Raw genomic sequence first — 20,073 nt, 5'->3', positions numbered from 1 at the left:
AGACCTAACAAAACCACTGTTCCACAACCCGTCTGCCCCCAGACCCCGTTTAATTTCTTCTGGCTTTCTGTCCCTGCCTTATCTCTAGGCGAATTGAGAAGGGGAGGAAACCCCAAATCAATCTACCCTCTCATCATATAGTGCTTTCTGGAGCAAAAATGGAAACTATTTTAAAAACACACACACAAAGTTTTTCCTTTAACAGTGCCTCTGACGCCTTTCTCAGGTTCTGATGGAAGGCTCCAAAGTCGTTAGGTTCAGCACTTCGACGGGGCGGACAGCGCCCCTGGACTGAACAAGCTGCTTCTCTCTGAGCTGGTAGGGTTTCTTTTGGAGCTCAGGGGCGCTTACCCGAACCTCCTCCACCCCCTCTTCTTCGGGATCCAGGCCACAGACTGGAGGCTGAGTGCACCGCCTCAATCTCCCCCTCCCCCCGCCCTCCCCCTCACCTCTGTGTAGGGATAGGGATAGAAGGAAGGAGGCGGGCTTCAGCACTAACAGGAGGGACAGCGCTCTGGTCGCTCCGCCTTCAGCCTAGAGCCTCTTAGCCCTGAGGCTCAGGCGTGCTGCTGACTGGGTGGACAGAGCGGCCTTGGGACCAACAAACAGTGGGAGGGAGGGAGGGGGGCGTCTCTGGCTGGGCTGGGGTCCGCGGGGCCGCTTCTGCCCAGGCGCAATGAATTCGACCTCTCTTCCTGTCTTGCAGCTGTCGGGATGGAGGTGAAAGGGGACTCATGAGGAGGAGCCACCGCTGACAAAGACCTCCCTCCAGGGGGCTGGCTCCAGCTCTTCCAGCCCCCTTCCCGGTCGCGGGTCGGACTTACTCATCTATTCACTTGGGCCAAGGGGGGGCGGGAGGGAGGGCGAGTGGCGGCGGCCGGACCCGCGATGCCGTCGGGCATGACGAAGCATGGCTCCCGTTCCACCACCTCCCTGCCGCCGGACCCCATGGAGATCATCCGGAGCAAGGCATGCTCCCGTCGAGTCAAACTGAACGTCGGGGGACTGGCCCACGAGGTCCTGTGGCGGACCCTGGACCGCCTGCCCCGCACACGGTTGGGTCGACTCAGAGACTGTAACACTCACGACTCACTCATGGACGTCTGCGACGATTACAGCCTGGACGGCAACGAGTACTTCTTCGACCGTCACCCGGGAGCCTTCACATCCATTCTGAACTTCTACCGCACTGGGAAGCTGCACATGATGGAAGAAATGTGTGCACTCTCCTTCAGTCAAGAACTGGACTACTGGGGCATCGATGAGATCTACCTAGAGTCCTGCTGCCAGGCTAGGTACCATCAGAAGAAGGAGCAAATGAATGAAGAGTTGAAGAGGGAGGCAGAGACCCTGCGGGAGCGAGAGGGAGAGGAGTTTGACAACACATGCTGCGCTGAAAAGAGGAAGAAGTTATGGGACCTACTGGAGAAGCCTAACTCCTCTGTGGCTGCCAAGGTAAGCATGGGCTAGGGAAAGTCTTTTCCTTCCTGGGGGAAAAGCCATGACCAAAAGGCAAGGAGGAGAGCAGCTTCAGAGACTGTCTTTGGGCACTTCGTGGTAATGAGGGACAGAAAGAGAAAAGGAAAAATAGTGATACTTGAGAAGCAGGTTGTGAATTGTAAGATGGGAACAGGAGCAGAAACAACAGCCTCACCCTCTTCATTTCCCTTCTCTACTTTAAAAGGCTGAGCTTTCCCTCAATCACTCATTGGGGGAGGGGTTCTCCCCACTCCCCCAGATCAATTACAACATTGGCTCTCTAGGCCAGATATGAAAAAGAATGTTCTTCCCACTAAAACTTAATGGGAAAAGTAAAGGAGGTGGGGTGGGGAGTGAAACACTGGCTAAAATGTTTCACTCTCTAGGGATTTCTTGCCCCAAAGAAGAACTAGCCCATCTTAGGGTTAGTTCTTCTTTTCATTTCTTGCTCTTATGCACTGCCCTCTTTATTTCTGAAGCTGTGACCATAATCCAGTAGCAGGTCTTGGGAAGTTCGTGCCCAAAAAGCCTCCAGTAAGATGCTTACTTCGGCTCAGTGGATTTATCTTGCTATTTCAAGGTGTGAGGTAGAGTGTTCCTTTTAGATTCTGACTTGCCAATAAATCTTTAAATTTCTTATCATTTTGTGCTTTCCCACTCTCAGAATGAGGGAGGGGGAAAGAGAGGTACCTTCCTATCTTGGTAAAGGTCAGCATCTGTCAGGAGTTCATTGAGCACTTGGATTTACAGGAGGCATCTTGGGTTAATCCTCTTGTGACCTCTATGTGTTCCTGGAGAGAACTGGTTATCTTCATTCCTGATAAATTTGTGTTGTGGAATTTTCTTTAGCCAGGGTTAGGCTAGAAAGAAACTGAAGAAGGAGGATGTTAAAGCTGTTATTGGGTTGACCCACCACATATGGGAATCCCTTCCCCTATGGCATCTCTCTCTCTCTCTCTCTCTCTCTCTCTCTCTCTCTCTCTCTCTCTGTCTGTCTGTCTCTCTCTGCAACCCTCCTAGCCTAATTCTTCTTTCTTCCTACCCTTTTACCCTTCATTCCCTACTCCAGGACTTGACAGTTTCAGAAATCTAGTGTAAATTCTGGGAAGCTGCATGGTGGAGAAAACAAGAGAACCTAGCCTTGTGCCATTGAGAGGGAAGGGGCTCTGATGAAGCTACTAAGCTCCTTTCCTGAGGTTAGGCCAGGTTCTCCTCTTTCATTGAGCAGCTAGAACTGTCCATAGCTGACCAGGGAAAGGGGTCAGGAATATTTTGTTATCTTGGAGATGAACTGAAGCAGAAATCCCCTTGCTGTCAAATCCATTAGAGGTGACAATTGTTGATGATATCCACCAGCAGGGTCAGTCCCACTGAGCCAGTGCTATAGGAGCTGGGAGACTATGTAGTTCAACCAGTGCCTGAACAAGAGTCCCCATTACCAAATATTGGACAGGCAGCTAGCTGAGCAGAAGGGTGAAGCTCTTCAGTGGGTATGGGGAAGGGGCAGATAACCCAGTCTACTCCTGGAGAGCTCTGATTGATTGTCAGGAAGTTTTTTACTGACATCAAGTCTAATTTTACCTCTTTCCAACTTCCATTTTCCTTAGTGCTGCCCTCTTCAGCCAAGCAGAACAAGCTAATCCATCTCCCATGTGACAGCCCTTCAAAGACATAAAGATCGCTATTGTGTGCACCCTAAATCTCCTTTTTCCCAGGATAAACTTCCCCAGTAACTTTGACTAATCTTCAAATAGCATGATCTGCCCTCTCATGCTAAGAACCATATAGGGAGCTTAATTTTTAAAATTCTGGTAGGCCATTTCAATTTGTTCCTTTCAAAGTCTATAATACTAACAAATATTGGGTACCAGGGCTATCCTCAAACCAAAGGGGAAAGGAGATGAATTGCCTTGGGTGTCTAGAATCCAGTATTGCTGGAAATCATTAAGGAGGCAGGCAAATGCTGTGACACTGTCATGTGATTGTAAAGTTACTTCATCTCTCTAAGACTCAATTTCCTCATCTGCAAGATGAAGATAACAATACTCATACCACCTACCTCAGGGTTGTTTTGAAGAGTGCTCCAGATATAATTGAAGCCCACAGGTCAGGAACATCTTCCTAATCTATGAAGAATCTTTGGCAATCATAGAAATGTAGAAAGGAAAAGTTAGAAAAGACATCAGTGATTATTTAGTCCAACTTCTCGATTTTATAGATGAGAAAATTGAGGCTCAGAGAGGAGACAGGCCTTGTTCAAAGATGTTATACACATACACATGCACACACACATATGTAAGCTAGTGGTAGAGACAAGAACTCATGTCTCCTGACTCACATCTGGTGCTCTTTCCTCTACATTATGATGGTTCTTATTATAAAGATGTTTATTTTCCTATTTATACTTCCTCAGCCTCATCAGACAACATGATAGTTTCATCTTGCTTCCTAATCTAAGGAAGTGGTCCCATCCCCTTCTGCCAACCTCCTATGCGACCTTGGACATCCTACTGCTTCTCCTCAAATATCAGTTTCCTCCTATGTAAAATGAGGAGATTGGACTCCGGCATCTGTAAGGTCCCTTCCAGCTCTAAAATCCTGTGATCAGTCAGCAACTGGCAGGCCCAATTAAATTAGAGTCCTCAAGGTGTTCCCTTGCCCATCTCAGGATGGTCCTTAGGCAGTGTCAAGGCTGATTCCTGCTGTCATTACTCACTGCTGCCTTACTGACTGCCGTTGTCTTCAGGATAATGATGCTGTGTTTGCCAATTTCTCGGTGTCTCACATCTTCGAGGTATTTGACCTGTTATAAAAGAGCTGCTAAAAATAACGGGTAATATTTCACTAATTGCTCTCTTCCTGTCCTCCTAGCAGAACAGGAGGTACTAGGTTACTTGGGTCTCATCCCTGTGACTGTCTGATTTTCTCCCCAATCTCTCCATCCTTAGCCATCACCAAACCAGCCCTGATTCCCCTTGTTGTCTGACACAATTGCTATGGAAGTGGCCCCTTCTGAAATCCTTCCCCATAACATAGAAGTAAAAATAAAAAGAAAGGGGAGGAATGTTTGGTAAACCTTTCTTTTATCACTTATCTCTAATTCCTATTACCTCTTGTAATGGATCAGTTTTCTCTTTTTATCTCCTGTTGGCTATGAATATATTTGCATATCTTTTTATTGTTCCTTGAAATATTTGCTGGAATTTTATTTACCATTTCCCTCCTGCTTCTGTAATTCTTTTAGCTCCTATGTCTACTTGTTCCTGGACTCACCAATCCCTCCTGTCATGGTAGTGTGCAAGTACTTATTCTGTAGCTATGGCTCCTATTTTGGGCCATCTTTTGGACCAATGGGGATGGCTCCCTGGTCACTCTAGACTGCCTTTTCTTTTTGATGGATGTAACTGAAGTCTTTAATACTGTACTGGAAGTCAGGACTTCTGGGTTCCATGTTTATCTCAGTCATTAAATAGCTGTGTGACCTTGGGCAAGTCATTTCCCCTAAATTTAAGCCTCGATTTCCTCCTCTGTAAAATGAAGCAATTAGACTCAATGATCAATCAACAAACATTTTCAATCGATAAGCATTAATTCAATGCCTACTATGTGCCAGGCACCGTGCTAAGTGCTGGTGATAAAAAAAAGAAGGAAAAGAGAGTCCCTGACTTCCAGGAGTTACAGTCTAATGTGGGAGACAACATGCCAACAAATATATACAAAGCAAGCTATATATGGGATAAATAGGAAATAATTAACAGAAAAAAGGCACTAGAATTAGGAGGGGTTAGAAAAGGCTTCCTCTAAAAGATGAGATTTAATTTGGGACTTAAAGGAAGCCATCAAAGTCAGTAGGCAGAGCTGAGGAGGGAGAATGTACCAAGAATGGTGGGAGAGCCAGAGAAAATGTCCAGAGGTGAGAGACAGATATCTTGTTTGTGAAATAATCAGGAAGCCAGTGTCATTGAATCAAAAAATATGGGAGTAAGAGGACTGGAAAGGTTGGAGGCAACTAGGTTATAAAGGGCTTTGAATGCCAAATAGAGCATTTTGTATTTGATCCTGTAGGCAATAAGGAGCCACTGGAGTTTATTGAGTATGAGGGAGGAGTGACATGGTTGGATTTTTACTTTAGGAAAATCATTTTGGTAGCCAAATGGAGGTTGGATTGGAGTAGGGAGAGACTTGAAGCAGGCTGACCCAGCTATGTAATACTCTGGGTGTGGGGCGATGAGGACCTGCACTAGATTTAGTGATGTCAGTGTCAGAGGGAAGAAGGGGGCATATTTGGGAGATGTTGCAAAAGTGAGATTGGATATGGAGAGAGGGGTACAAATAATGAGTATCTAGGATGACCCCTAGCTCGAAAGCCTGAGGAACTAGAAGGATCATGTTGCCCTCTGCAGTAATATGGAAGGTAAGAGAAAGGGTGGTTTTAGGAGGAAAGATAATGATTCTAATTTAGCTTAAAATGTCTACTGAACATCCAGTTTGAGATGTCTGAAAGGTAGTTGCAGATATGATATTGGAGCTCACCATAAAGTCTAGGGCAAGGTAGGTAGATTTGAAAATTATTAGCACAGGGATGGTAATTAAATTCATGGGAACTGAAGAAACCACTATGTGAAGTACTATAATGGGAGAAGAGAAAAGGGCCCAAGACAGAGCTCTGGGGATCACCTAGGGTGAGATGGCATGATCTGGAGGAGGAGCAAGAAGAGGACACAGAAGGAGTGGTCAGATAGTTAGGATAAGAACCAGGAGAAATCAGTGTCCTGAAAACCTAGAGAGGAGAGAGTGATCAACAGTGTCAAAGGCTAGAGAGAGGTCAAAGAGAATGGGGACTGAGAAAAGGCCATTGGATTTGGTAACTGAGAGATCGATGGTTATTTTGGAGCCTTAGAAGTCTTTCCTTTTATTTCAGACATTTTGTGTTGAAAGTTCCCTTTCTAGCATTCAGTGTTCTATGGGCTTTCCTCTAAATCACCTACTCTCCAAGGATCCAAACATCCTTGGATCTCATCCCTTTCTGGTGCCCTAAAGGGAATACGTGCAGGATGCAGGGGAAAAGTGTGATGACAGTGAAGACCCTGAGCAGAGCGGAGGTGGGGTGGCTCCCTGACTCACTAGAAATATCAGCAAAAGTTGGAAGCATTGTAGCAGTGAAACGGCAGACAATGGCAGTCGGCATGGCCAGCTAACCATTAGATTTTGGCTTACTAGTTGGAGACTAGCATTATTCAGTCATTCCTTTTGGAAATTAGAGATGATGGTCAGAGATCACATGGCTGGAATGTTGTTCAGAGCCAGCAGGAGAATGAGCCAGTGAATGTCTGTGTATTATACAGGGAAGAGACTGCAAGAAATTGTCTTACACTGGGGATCCACTTAGGTATTCAGTTTTCCTAGAGATCTGCTATAGTCTTGGATGTAATCCTTTATGGAGACCAGTGAATAATATTTTTCTTCAAAAAATTATTATTTTTAGATTTTGTGAGTACTTCCTCCACCAATGCAAATCATAGCCCCTCCATTCCTTCATCAACCAATCAATCCACAAGCTTTTATTAAGCACCTACTCTGTGCCAGGTACTGGAGCTACAAAGACAAAAATTAAACAGTTCCTAACCTCAAGGAGCTTAAATTCTATCACATATTGGTGATAAAATTAGGGCTTATCTCCTAACACTGGGTCTTGTTCAGTATAGTGTAGTGGGGAAAACATTCTTTTTGGAATTAGAAGACCTTCATTCCATGCTCACTTCTGACACGGGCTGAAGGTTTGACCCTGGGTAAGTCCCTTAACCTCTCTGGTTATTATTTTTATTTCCTCACTATTTCCTCAACTACAGAATGGGAATATTAATATTTGCATTACATACCCCACTTGGGTGTTGTAAGGAAAGCTCTCCATAGACTTTAAAGCACAATAGACATGTGAATTATTATTATTTCCACTGTGCCATGGAAGAGTAGCCTCCTCCTCCAAGGTGAACCCTTTGAGAAGATAGGATGCACCTGCTAGCTGAAGACTTTATAGGACCAGTTCAAAGGGGAAAGGTAATATTCTTGGAAACTGGAAAACCAAGAGGAGGTAGGTGCCCAGCTAAAGACTGTTCTTAGTTGAAAATTATGGGTCCAAATTCCCAACCCCGTCTAATCTCTGTCAATATTCTCTTCTGCTGCTGCTCTTTTAATGACTGGGTAATTCAATGACTAATCTCTAAACCTCCCAAGGTGGGAGATACAACAGAGGTGATGGATTGCCCATCACATGGTTGAGCTGAAGATGTCAACAAGGGCATTTTAATTACTTAGCTTTTAGTGGGGCTGGAAATGACTCAAACATAACTCCTAGAAACAGGTGTATCATGGAGAGCACTTCTGTTCCCAGGAAGCTTCTGACAATCTCATGGCAACCAAGGAAAAGGACGTTGGTGCATTTAAAGAAACTTCCAACAATTAGAGGCAGTTGATGATGGAATGGGGCTACTTTGGAAGTTAGTGAGTTGTCTGTCACTTGAAGTACATAGGATTATTGAATTGGAATCAGAAAGGACATCAGAGAACATCTAGTTCAACCGTCTCACTTCACAGATGAGAAAGCTGAGGCTCAGTAAGGGGAAGCAACTTGTCTAGAGTCACACAAGTATTGAGCAGCAAGGCTGCGATTTGAACCAGGGTCTTCTGGCTCCAATTCCAGGTCTCTTTCTTCGATGCTGTACTCGATAATCCTTCCCCCCTCCCTTTTTTTTTTTTTTTTTTGCTTTTTGGAGAGGGGAAGGCAGGGCAATTGGGGTTAAGTGACTTGCCCAAGGTCACACGGCTAGTTTTTTGTGTTAAGTGTCTGATGCTGGATTTGAACTCAGGTCCTCCTGACTCCAGGGCTGGTGCTCTATTCACTGCACCTCCTAGCCGCCTGCCAATAACCCTTCTTAATAATGCTCCAGGGGAGATTTGTGCTTTAGTTAGAAACTAGTAAAAGTAGTTTATTGCAGAGAAGACTCACAGAAGTTTGAAGCCAGAAACCAGAGTTCCAATCTTGGCTCTGCCTCTTACTGGCTGTGTGACTAGGAGCAAATCATTAAACCTCTTTGAGTCTCAGTTTCCTTCTCTGTAAAACAGAACAAGCATAGTTGTGGCATCTATTTCATAGGTGTATTGGGAGATTTATAAACTTTGAAGGGCTCTATAAATATGACATATAAATAGTATTATTACCTCTAAGGGCCCTTCCAAATCTAAAGTTCTATGTTTTTTCCAAGATCTATGCCCAGAGGAGGTAGCTAGGTAGTCCCTAACATAGGCTATATGCCATGAATCAAATTCTCAGGGCAGAAGGGAGTTTACCAGGTAGTTATGGGTTTCAATGATTCTTTCCTCCTCTCCCATGCTTCCTACCTCCAATGAAAGTGATCTCTCTCTGATCAAATTTCTCACATTGCCTGCATTTTTCCTGTCTTGCTTTGCCTTATGTTAAAATTATGTGTGTACTCTTCCTTCCTCCCTATTAGATAGTTGGCTAGGGCTCCTGGAGAGCAGGACCTGTGCCATATCTGATTTTGTATCCCTAGTAAGCAGCACATAGGGATAGGGTCTGGACCTATGATTATGGGCGGCGGGGCGGGGGGGTGGGGGGGGAGAGTTCCTGGTGAGGAACTTCAAATGAGATCATGTTTGTAAAGTACTTAGCATAGTGCCTGGCTCACAGTAAGTACTTAATAAATGCTTGTTCCCATCTGCCAATGCAGGTCAGTATCTTCTTGGCAACTTCTAATCTCAGAGAGTTGCCTAGAGCCTGAGATGTTAAGTGACTTGCCCTGAGTCACTTGGCCAGGATGTGTCAGAGGTAAGACTTGAACCCAGATCTTCCTGGCTCTAAGGGCTACTACACCAAGCTGCTTCTGCAGCACATAACTTAATAAATGTTTGTGGAATTGAATTTCTTTTGAGTCTTCCATTTTTCAAGGATAAAGCCCACTGCTTGCCTATTCCCTGTTATGGGAATGGGAAGCTAAAGGAGGGACAGTGTAGGGGTGAGGGAGAGAGAGCACCATACATGGCGTCAGGATCCTTGGCTTTGATTTGTAATTCTTCAACTTAGTAGCTATGTGAACTTGGCCAAGTCATTTAACTTGCTACTTAACCCATTGACTTTACAGTCAGCTTAACCATAACCACGGCTGAATCACAACAAGGAAAGCAATGGTTTCTTTGTATTCTGCCCTTGTCAAGTGACATCTGGACTAGCATATTCAGTTCTGGGCACCACGTTTTAGGAGAGCACATTGATAAGCTGGAGGGCATCCAGCAGAGAATGATCCAGATGGCTAAGGGCCTTCCTTGCAATCATGCCACACAAGAACTTGATGAAGAAACTGGGAATGTTTAACCAGAACAAATTATATTGGGCGGGGGGGGGGGGGGAGGGGGGGGGGAATAGGATCAATCACTCAAGCCATCTAGTCCAAACCTTTCATTTTATATGGTCTGTCTTCAAGTATTTGAGGGGCTGTCGTGTGCAAGAAGGATCATGCAGCTTGGTCCCAGAAGGCAGAACTACGGAGCGAGGGATAGAATTTGCAGAGAGACCAATTTAGCTCCATTTGGCGGAAATCTTCCTAACAAGTATTGTTATCCCAAAGTGGAGTGAACTGCTTTCAGAGGCAGAGGGATCCTTCTCACTTTAAGTGAAGGCTGAATAAGCCTAGGAATGTAGTAGATTCTTGTTCAATTGGGGGTGAACCAGATAGCCCCTGAGGCAACTCAGAGGACTGGACAGAGTTTGGGACTTGGAATTGGGAAGGCCTGGGTTCAAATCCTGAACTGGACACTTACTAGTTGGAGTGACTAGGTGGCACAGTGGATAGAATGCTGAACCTAAGTCAGAAAGATGAGGATTCAAAGCCAGCCTCAGATGTTCACTAGCTTGTGATCACATGGATAAGAAAGAGGGGAGCTTAGATATGACCTCAAATCCTCTGTTTTCAAGTCCAGGTTTCTTCCTACCACACTAAGACGGGAACACTGAAATTTAAGACTGGAACTAAACTTTGGCAGTCAAGGTCAATATTCTGGGGTTCCTAGTCAAATCATGAATCTTGGCCCATAAACAATGTTAACAGACAACTCATGATGATCAGACTCTTTGGGTTGGACGGGGGTGGGGTTTGGAAAGAGCCTGGATAAATGAAATGCACAGATCATTTTAAAACCTCTCTATGAAGAGGCAGGTGGTCTTTGTAAAATTTTAAGGGGGTTATGGCCAGTGGGTTGTAGGCAGGGGTTATGTTGGCAAGCATCTAACAACTGGCTCTCTGAAAATGGTGGGCATATTTTTCAGTTTAATCTGCTTTGTTAGCATTTTCTCCATTACCTCCTCAAGTCTAGTCAATTAACAAAGCAGTCAGTCAAGCCCTGACTTTCAGTGTTTGCTGATTTCTGATATATGAAAGCTCACACTGAAAATTTAGAGATCAGTTCTCGAGAGCCAGAATGAATTGGCTCGGGCACACCCTGGGCTGTTGTCCATATTGTTCTTAATGCTTGTATGTTCTGTACTGTCTTCTTGGTTGACAGAGGGGGAGATGACATAGTCTTCAAGGTGGGAAAAGCTGGCTTTGTGTCAGAGGAGTGCCAGGGGCCAGTGAATTAATAGTATAACTTCAGGTTGTGGTGCAAATTTTTAAACAAATAATATAAGCAACAGGACCCTAGATAAGTTACTTAATCTCTCTGGCCCTCAGTTTCTCAACTGTAAAATGAGGGGGGTTTAGACTAAGGTCCCTTCCCATTCTAAATCTATGATCCTACAATATAGGACCCAGAAGATGGGTGGGACTAAAGCCATTATGGAGGGGAGAATGGAATGGGAAGATGCCATTCCAGAGGGGAGGATCTGTGTACTCTCTAGGGCCTTTGGGCCTGGAGAAAAATGATTGATGGCAACAGGCAGGAGCAATATAAGAAAATGAGAGGCCTAGCCAGACCAGGGTATATTTATGAAGCCTGAAGTCATCTAGCTATGTAGTGGGTATTTTGATTCGCTCATAATCCAATTTTAATTTGTGAGTTTATGATTTTTCCATGTAAACAAATTCTCCTAAAGCTTGCTTTGGCTATACACAGGGAAGATATTGGCAGAGAGAATTACAGAATCATAGCCCATCAGAGTTCATCCCATCCAGCTACCAGAAGCATAAATCCCTTCTATGATATCTCCAATGAATGGTCATCCAGCCTCCTTTTGCACCCTTCCAATTCTTTCCAAGGTAGCCCATTTCATTGCTGGGCAGCTCTGATCATCAGAAAATTCATTCTGCATTTAAACCCAAATCTGTCCCCCTCCTTTTGCCTCCATCCACTTCCCCTGAGACCACACAGAATACACCAAAGAAAAGATAGATCTGGACCAAGAAGCAACTGAGTAGTTTTGGGAGCACAGAGCTAGAAACCAACTAATAGATAGGGCTGAACGTTGGGATTCCCCCCTCTGAGAGGGAACAAGCTGGGATGGTCCTTTCCTTCTCCTCATCTCTCTTGAGATGAATTTATTCTAATATATATCCTTTTGACCCTCTAGCTTTAAATTTTTTAATTAAAATTTTAAATTTTAAAAATTGAAATTAAATTTAAAAAATTGAAATAAAAAAATTAAAATTTTTAAAAATGGCTTTAATCTCATTATCCTCTGACCTTCAGTTTCTTTCTTTATGAATCAGGGACAAAAATGCCTGTGCTACCTATCTCACCGAACTGTTGTAAGGAGAGCACTTTGTGAACTGCAGGAGCTCTAGAAAGATGGAGCTCTTACTGCATGATGGAGTTCAGGACCAGCTCTTATACTTACTGAGCAGTTGAACCCTAAGTAAATCATTTAAACTCAGTGTGGCTTAGTTTCCTCATCTGTAAAATGGGGTTAATAACACTTCCACTCCCTAACTCATGAAGCTGTTGTGAGAAAAATGCACTGAAAGTCTTAAAGCACTATAGAAATATGAAGATTCTTTGCTTTTTTGGTGGGGGAGAGGGGTCATCTGGTCCTGTGATTTTATCAGTGTAAGGGACTTCTGGCGTGAGGTCTTCCTCCACAGATGTAGCTGAGCACATTTCTATAACTCATAATATAAAGTTGTTTGGGGCTTGAGAGGTTGATGACTTACCCAGGGTCACCAAGAGAGGATGTGTCTGAGACAGGACTTGAACCCATGGCTTCTTGACTCCAAGACCGGTTGTCTATGCACTCTGACACAAAGCCTCTCAAGTACTATTATAACTATCATCATTATTATTCCTCAACCCCCATGGAGAGCTGCTCATCTCCTGCACTGTCACTGGGCAGTACTCCAACTGCCAGTAAATGACCCACCCAAACACTGCAGAAAGGATAAGCCAAGAACTGAGCTCTTGGATAATTGAGTTAAATCATAGCATTTTAGAGCTGGAAGAAACCTTAGGTGCTCATCCAATTCAACCCCCTCATTTTTCATATAGGGAAACTCTCTCCAGAGAGGGAAAAGGACTTTACCAAGGCAACACAGAAAGTTAGTGTCCAAATCAAGACTGGAACTCAGATCTTCTGGCTCCTAGCCCAGCAAATCTTTCTATTATCCTTTTCCTCCCACTGGAGTACTTAAAGCCCTGTGCTGAGGGAAGAACACAATTATTTAAATCTGCTTCTTTCAGGATGGAAGAAAAGGAATCCCCATGGATGGGGTGAGGGAGGTGGGACACATGTTATCTCACTGTCTTATTGCCTCGTGAAAAGAATGTTCCCGTTGACCACAAAAATGGTCTTAGTCAAATAAGTGATCTAGCTCCTTTAAGCCCAGCTTGGGTAATTTATGCAGAGTTCAGGGTAGCTGCCAGTGAAATATTGGGGGTAGAGGGAGGAGCTTGTGGCTGGTTGCTATAAAGATATGTAATATTTGTGTCAATAGAGATGGTTGATTGGGCAGAGGTACAGAAATAATATTTAAGCTTTCTACCAAGAAGAGCTCTTGCTCAAAGCGAATTGGGGTGCCTGCATAGTTGTTTGGGAGCTCCTTGTCTCTCAAGCTCTTCAAATGGAGGCTGGATGACCATTCACTGGAGATGTTGTCTGGTAAGGTCCTGCTCAACTCTATGGGTTGGACTACTTGTCCTCTGAGAACCCTTCCAGTCCTGAGATTCTATGATGCTATGATTCAGCGGCCAAAGTAAATGATAGTTAATTAATAAACCTGTGATGGCAGGAACCATTTCCCCTTGCTAATGAGGCTAATTTCTTATTCTTAGACATTTCCTCATCCTAAGAGCCTTCTAAAGGCTAATAAATTCAATGGCAGAGGCCCTGGGGACTGCTAGCTTTACCTGGTTTGTGGAATAAATGTCGTTGGAGCTTCTTGGGGAAGGCTATTCATGCTTTCATGTCCTGGCTCTTTCATTACCTTCGATGAGGCCATACAGTAAATGATATAGGAAGCCCAACAACATCCCCCAGAATCACAGCATTTTAGAGTTGAAAGAGAACTCAGAGGGAATCCTACACAGCCCCTATTTGTCAAGGATCCCCTCTACATTATACCTGACAGATTGTCAGTTAGCCTCTACCTGATTACCTCCAATGATGGGGAGCTCCCTACTATAGAGACAACTCAGAGAAAAACAATAGAAAGAAAGAAATAGAAATAATAAAAGACCATTTGCTGGAGGTGGAAAAGATTTGTTTTAAACCTTTTTCCCCAAACGTCTAATCTCCTGGTTTTACTCAATGATTCCAAAAATTTAGAAGGCCAAAGCAGTCTACCTCCTTTTTCTGTCCGTCCATCTGCACCCAACACCAAAATCATAAAGCAACAGGGGCTCCAGAGGTAACACGGTCTCTTTCTGTCTTTGCAGAGGGCCAAATGGAATCATTTTAGACAGAATAATTCCTTCTACTTTTCAAGACAGAAATTCCCCAACCGATGCTTGTCACCCATTCTACTATCTACCAGCCTTCATTGTTGGGATAATCTCCCTTAAATCCAACCTAAATCCTCCATGTCATAGCTTTTCTTTTCTGCCCATTTCCCCTGGTGCTGTCCTCAGTGAAGATAAATAACAGGGTCTCATAACTGTCTTGTCATAATTGAAGCTACAATTAGCAGTGTTTTCCTATACATTCTTTCACTTGGTCCTCAGAAAACCCCGTGAGCTAGAAAGGGAAATTATCTTCCTACTCTAAGGATGAGAAAATCAGTACTGAGAGAGTAAAATGACTTGCCCAAGGTGACAAATAGTAAAAGGCAGTTCTGGAACTTTTCAACTATGTTCACTATGGCACTAAGGACATACACAGATTTTACAACATGGTTAGGGAATAAAGAGGAGCCCCATCTAGGTACAACACTTAGTACTAAATTTACCCAATGATACCCAAACCTCATCATAGACACCACTCTAGGAAATACAGTGATCTAGGCTAGATGCTGTAAAACAAGAGGGGTAACATGATACCTGGGGTTTGAAGCTGGGTTTGTAGCCTTGAAGCCTAGATTCACCTCGGACACTGATTATGGTCAAGTCACCTACTCTCCAGAACCTCGATTTTCTGTAAAATGGGAATAAGAATACTTGAGCTATCTCCCTTACCAGATTGTTGTGAGATAAGTATTTGTAAACCTTAAAACCTTATTTAAATGTCAATTGTTACTATTACTCAATTGGAGAAGCAATGTCAAGTCTTTACTCAGATCTATGACTTTGGGGAAATAACAACAATGATGAAAACCAGAATTTATATAATGTTTCTTAATGTTTGCAACATGTTATCTCTGGACCTCAGTTTCCCTTTGTTGCCATTCCCTCATCTATAAAATGAGGAAAATGTTACCTGGACCCTCCAATTTATTATGTTGTTGTGAAGGAAGTGCTTCATAAGCTGTAAAGTGCTAGGAATATGTGCTATTATTATTGCTACTACTGTGATCTTTTCTGAATTTATGATTCCAGTCCTGTGATGTTCCCTAAGGCTGTGCTTGGGTAGCAGCTAGTACAGTCCCCACCATTAGTGACATTCCCAGGACAGAAGGGGCTTCAGAAGATGGACACAGATTCCCCTGTGCAAGGACCAGCTGCCATCACTCCTAAGACCTCTGTCTTCTGACGGGTCTGCAGAACATCAGGGAAGTCGTGTGCTATAGGGTAGGGTGCACTGAGGAAGCAAGCAGGAGGCTTGAGTTCAGTTTGCTTATCAATCAATTGAAGAACCAACTTTAAAGTGAGAAAGAAACTTAAAGTTTGGTGAGTTAGAGAACTTCATTTTATATAAAAGGAAACAGGCCCAGACAAGGGTATAGTAACACGGCTAATAAGGGAGGAGTCCTTACTCAAACTCAGGGGCTTTGGCCCCTATACAGTACCATCGCTCTAAGCTTAATATAATCATTTGACAAGCATTTATTAAGCACTTAGTGTATATGAAGCACTATACTAGGGACTGGGATTTCACAGACAAATGAAACAGTAAAGTCCATGTGGATAGATGAGGTTTTATTCACCTTTTTAAAAAACTCCATCAGTGCCTAGCACAGTGCTCTAAACACAGTAGGTGGCTAATAAATATTGAAAGAAATTGTTCAAATTCTGGCTCTTCTGTGTGACTTTGGCAACTTACTTTTCTTTTCTAGGCCTCAGTTTCCTCATTTGTAAAATGAGAGTTGGAAATAATCAGGGATTCTTAACCTTTCATGTGTCAACTTTTGGCAGTCCCTTCTCAAAATAATGTTTTTAAATGCAAAAAAATAAAATATAGAGCATTAGAACGTAAACCAATTATACTGACATTTATTTATTTAAAAAAATTCACAGACCTCTATTCCCTGGAATAGAGAGTCACTAGGAAGGCCAGAGTAAAAGTGGGATCTTTTATTGGGGGGGACCTTTGGATAGGATTTGGTTTTTTATTTTCTTAATTTTTATTGGCAGTTTTATTTTAAAATCTCCTTGATTTTAAGGTGTATTCCTGTCTCAGAGACAGATGTTGAGAAATAAAATTGGAGGTCTGACAAATTAGGATTGATTAAATGATTAGATTATGGTTACAAGGTATCCAGTTAGGGGGTTGATAGAATCATCTCTTGTAACAAAGAATAAAAAAAGAAAAAGAAAAACTGAGCAGTTCAGTAACAGCAAATAATACATCAACAATCAGCTGTATATGCCATGTCCCATACCCTTTCCTACCTCTGCAAAGAAGAAAAGGTGGTAGAACCCCAAATGGAGTCCTAATGAAAAACTAGGGGACACACTACCTAATTCATGTCTTGGGCCAGGGCTTGGGATCCTCTCTTTCCCTATGGAAGGCCCCACTGTCCAAAGCAGTATCTGTAATAGTGTAGGCAGGACCCCCCCCCCTCTTGTGTTTTCCTGTTTCTAATATGCATTTGATCAAGGGGTGACCATTGAGCAGATGGGGGTGTCTGCAAGAAGTTGGGTGCTCAACCCTCTCTGGCTTCAGTAGATGACCTGACTAGGTCTCTTGGTCCTTTGTTCTGCTGCCAGTTCTGGTTAATCTAAAGCTCATATGTTGCCTATTTGACCCTTCTATGTCTTGGTTCGTCCATCAACAAAATGGAGCTTGAGTCTTGGCCCTAAGCTGGGAAGCATCATTATTGAAATCCTCTGACTAAAAAGGACTTCCAGGATATCAAAGAGCCCAACTCCCTGCCTCCAGAAAGCCTTGCCCTGATTTGATCTGATTCTCCAATGTTCTGTTCTCGGAGAAGGAAGTGGCAGAGCCGAAGGGCAAGGAAATGGCAAATTGAGTCAGCTCTTGGCTTTGGGCCAGAAGAGAGTTAGATGGTTTAAAAGGTATCTGAGACTTGTTTTTAACAGTAGATATGGGGGTTTGCTTTCCTCTGATCACCTAGTCTCTTAACTGGAGACATTTAAGTATCCCTAAGGGATGGAGAAGGTGGAAGCTGGACAAAGGTTTAAGTGTGAGAAAGGAAGGTGGAGTGAATTAAGCACAAAAATGCTGAGCCAACAATGTGAACATTTGTTTTGCCTGGGTCTACATATTTCAAATGGGTTTTGTTTTTCTTGTGTTCTCAGTGTGTGCTTAAAGGAGGGAGGGGTTTGTATCAGACTGTCATAACTGACAAGCAAGGAAAATGACTGATGCTGCAGGGGCTGCAGGAAAGACTTCAGATGACTAGCTGATCAATGCAATGACCAACCTTAAATCCAGAGACTGAAAAATGGAACATGCTCCCCACATCTTGATAGAAGTTGGACTCAAGATGCAGAATGAGACAAACATTTCTTGGCCATGTTCAATATGGGCGTTTATTTGGCTTGACTATACATCTGGGTTTATAGGAATTGTGGTTTTCTTCTTTTTTCAATGGGTCCAAGAGGGAGAGAAAATGAATATTTGTTAACTAAAAAACTTTTTTTTAAGATGACAAAGTTTATTGAATAAATCTCTAAGATCACTTGTAGCTCTAAAACTTATAGTTGGAGTTGTCTTTCCTATAGTCAAGGTCATGAGTAAAATGCTCTAGAATAGGGAATCTATATTCTCCTTATAGGACTGCTCAGTCCCAACTGTTATTTACCAATTCTATAGCTGCATCAAAGTCTTAAAAATAAAATACCTCATATTTTACCAGAAAAAAAGAATGCTGAGCCAAGAGTCTATGAATGTTAGACACTGGAACCCATTTTATGACTAAGCTCCCTTCTCTGTAAAATAATAATAGTTGATGTTTATATCCCACTTTAAGGTTTGCCAATACTTTTACATATCTTCTCTCATTTGACTCTCACAAAACCCCACCCCACCTCACCATTCCCACTTCCCCCTGTGGTCAGTAGTAGACAGATAAAGGGACTTGCCAAGGTCACAGGCTAGTGAAAGATCTGGGATTTGAACCCAAGAATTCTGAATCTGAGGCCAGTATAATCACTATAATGCTGGGTCAAAGTAATGTTATAGAAGGCTCATTATGAAGATCTGCTGACTAGGCCAGGGGTGGGAAACCTGTGGCCTTGAGGCCACATGTGGCTTTCTAGGTCCTTGGGTATGATTTTTTGACTGAGCCCAGGTTTTACAGAACAAATCCTTTTCACAGAATGATCCCCTTAATAAAAGATCTTGAGGTCAAAGCTTCCCCACCCCTGGCACTAGGATTAAGAAACCATAGCAGCTATCTAGTCCAGCTTCCTCATTTTTACATATGAGGAAACTGAGACCTAGTGAAGTTAAGTGACTTGCCCAAAGTCACACAGGTAGAGACAAGATTTGAACCCAGGTCCTCTGAGACTAGTTAACAAGCATTTACGTAACAGACAACCTGCTTAGCACTGAGGATATAGGGAAAAGGGGAAAAAAACAGAACCTGTCCTCAAAGAGCATAAATTGTAATGGGGAAGACACCATAGAAATAACTAGGTACATACAGGATATATACAGCTTAGATAAGGGTAATCTAATAGGAGAAGGTAACAGCATTTGGGGAGACCCAAAAAGGCCCCCTATGGAAGGTAAGATTTGAGTTGACTCTAGAAGGAAGACAGGGAGGCTGAGACAGAAGAGAGAAGACAGAGTATTCCAGGCATCAAGTTGGGGGACATTGAGTGCAAAGGCACAAAGCTGGGTCTTCAAGGAAATCCAAGTGGGTCACTTTAGCCAGGGGTGAAAAGGTTGGAGGGGCCAGCTTATGAAGGGTCTACAAAGGACTTTACCTTTGATCCTGGAGGTTACAGGGAGTCGCTGGAAATTGACATGGCAGTGACTGTCACAGTTCAGAAGGTGGGGTAAGGGTTTGGAGAGGAATAGAATGAGTTCTGTCCTGGCCATGCTGAGTTCCAGATGTCTGTGGGACATGTAGTTCCTCAGGTCAAAGAGGAAGTTGAAGATATGGGAGGGGAGCTCAGCAAGGAGGCCAGGGCTGGATATATCTATCTGGGAATCATCTGCAGAGAGATGATCATTGAACTCATGGGAGCCAATGAGAGCAGTGAGTGAGATAGGACATAGCAAAAAGAGAAAAGTGCCCGGGGCAGAACCTGGGTGGAAAAGGTGGGGAGGGGGCATGATTAGTGAGTGGGTATGGATAAAAATCCAACAAAGAAGACTGAAGTCAGTGCTTTCTAGTAAATGATGCTGAGCTACCAGCAGTCTTTAAATCCATCCTTCTGTCTCCAAGGTCAGAATGAATATATTAATTCATAATGTACACACACACACACACACACACACACACACACACACACACACACACGCCCTCCATTTACGGTTTACTGAAATCCTTTAGGATCTAGCTCACATATCCCTTGCTATCTTTGTAGTCTCATTAAACATTACTCTCCCTTCTGTATTCTTCAATTCAACCAAACTGGCTTCTCTTTTTTATATATGACAATCCATCTCCCATTTACATGCCACTGTACTGGCTGTCTCCCATACCCTGCAATGCCCTTCTCACCTCCATCTGGTAGAATCTCCCTCTTCTTTTAAGAGCCAGATTAAACATGGTATGAAACCCTTCCAGCTCTGCCATTCTGTATCCTGTGTTCTAAGGCCCTTCTGTATCCTGTGTTCTAAAACCCTTCTGTATCCTGTGTTCT

At 43.3% G+C, this 20,073-nt stretch overlaps 2 protein-coding genes across 2 annotated transcripts in view; both read left to right on the top strand.

Moving 5' to 3' along the window:
- The window catches only part of ZNFX1 (zinc finger NFX1-type containing 1), a 474,364-nt gene that overhangs the window by 218,493 nt on the left and 235,798 nt on the right, over window positions 1–20,073 (top strand). The gene's annotated exons all lie outside the window — the stretch shown is intronic.
- Window positions 711–20,073, top strand: part of KCNB1 (potassium voltage-gated channel subfamily B member 1) — a 124,693-nt gene continuing 105,330 nt past the window's right edge. Inside the window, exon 1 of the mRNA XM_069072383.1 lies at window positions 711–1,455. Within this exon, the coding sequence (XP_068928484.1) occupies window positions 889–1,455 (567 nt within the window). The 5' untranslated portion in view covers window positions 711–888. The remainder of the gene's footprint in view (window positions 1,456–20,073) is intronic.

The sequence above is a fragment of the Petaurus breviceps genome, unplaced genomic scaffold (assembly GCF_028583685.1).
Source record: "Petaurus breviceps papuanus isolate PSGF00001 unplaced genomic scaffold, PetGlider_PUasm1.0 90847, whole genome shotgun sequence".
Lineage (NCBI taxonomy): Eukaryota > Metazoa > Chordata > Mammalia > Diprotodontia > Petauridae > Petaurus > Petaurus breviceps.
This window is presented reverse-complemented; position numbering and strand designations above follow the sequence as displayed.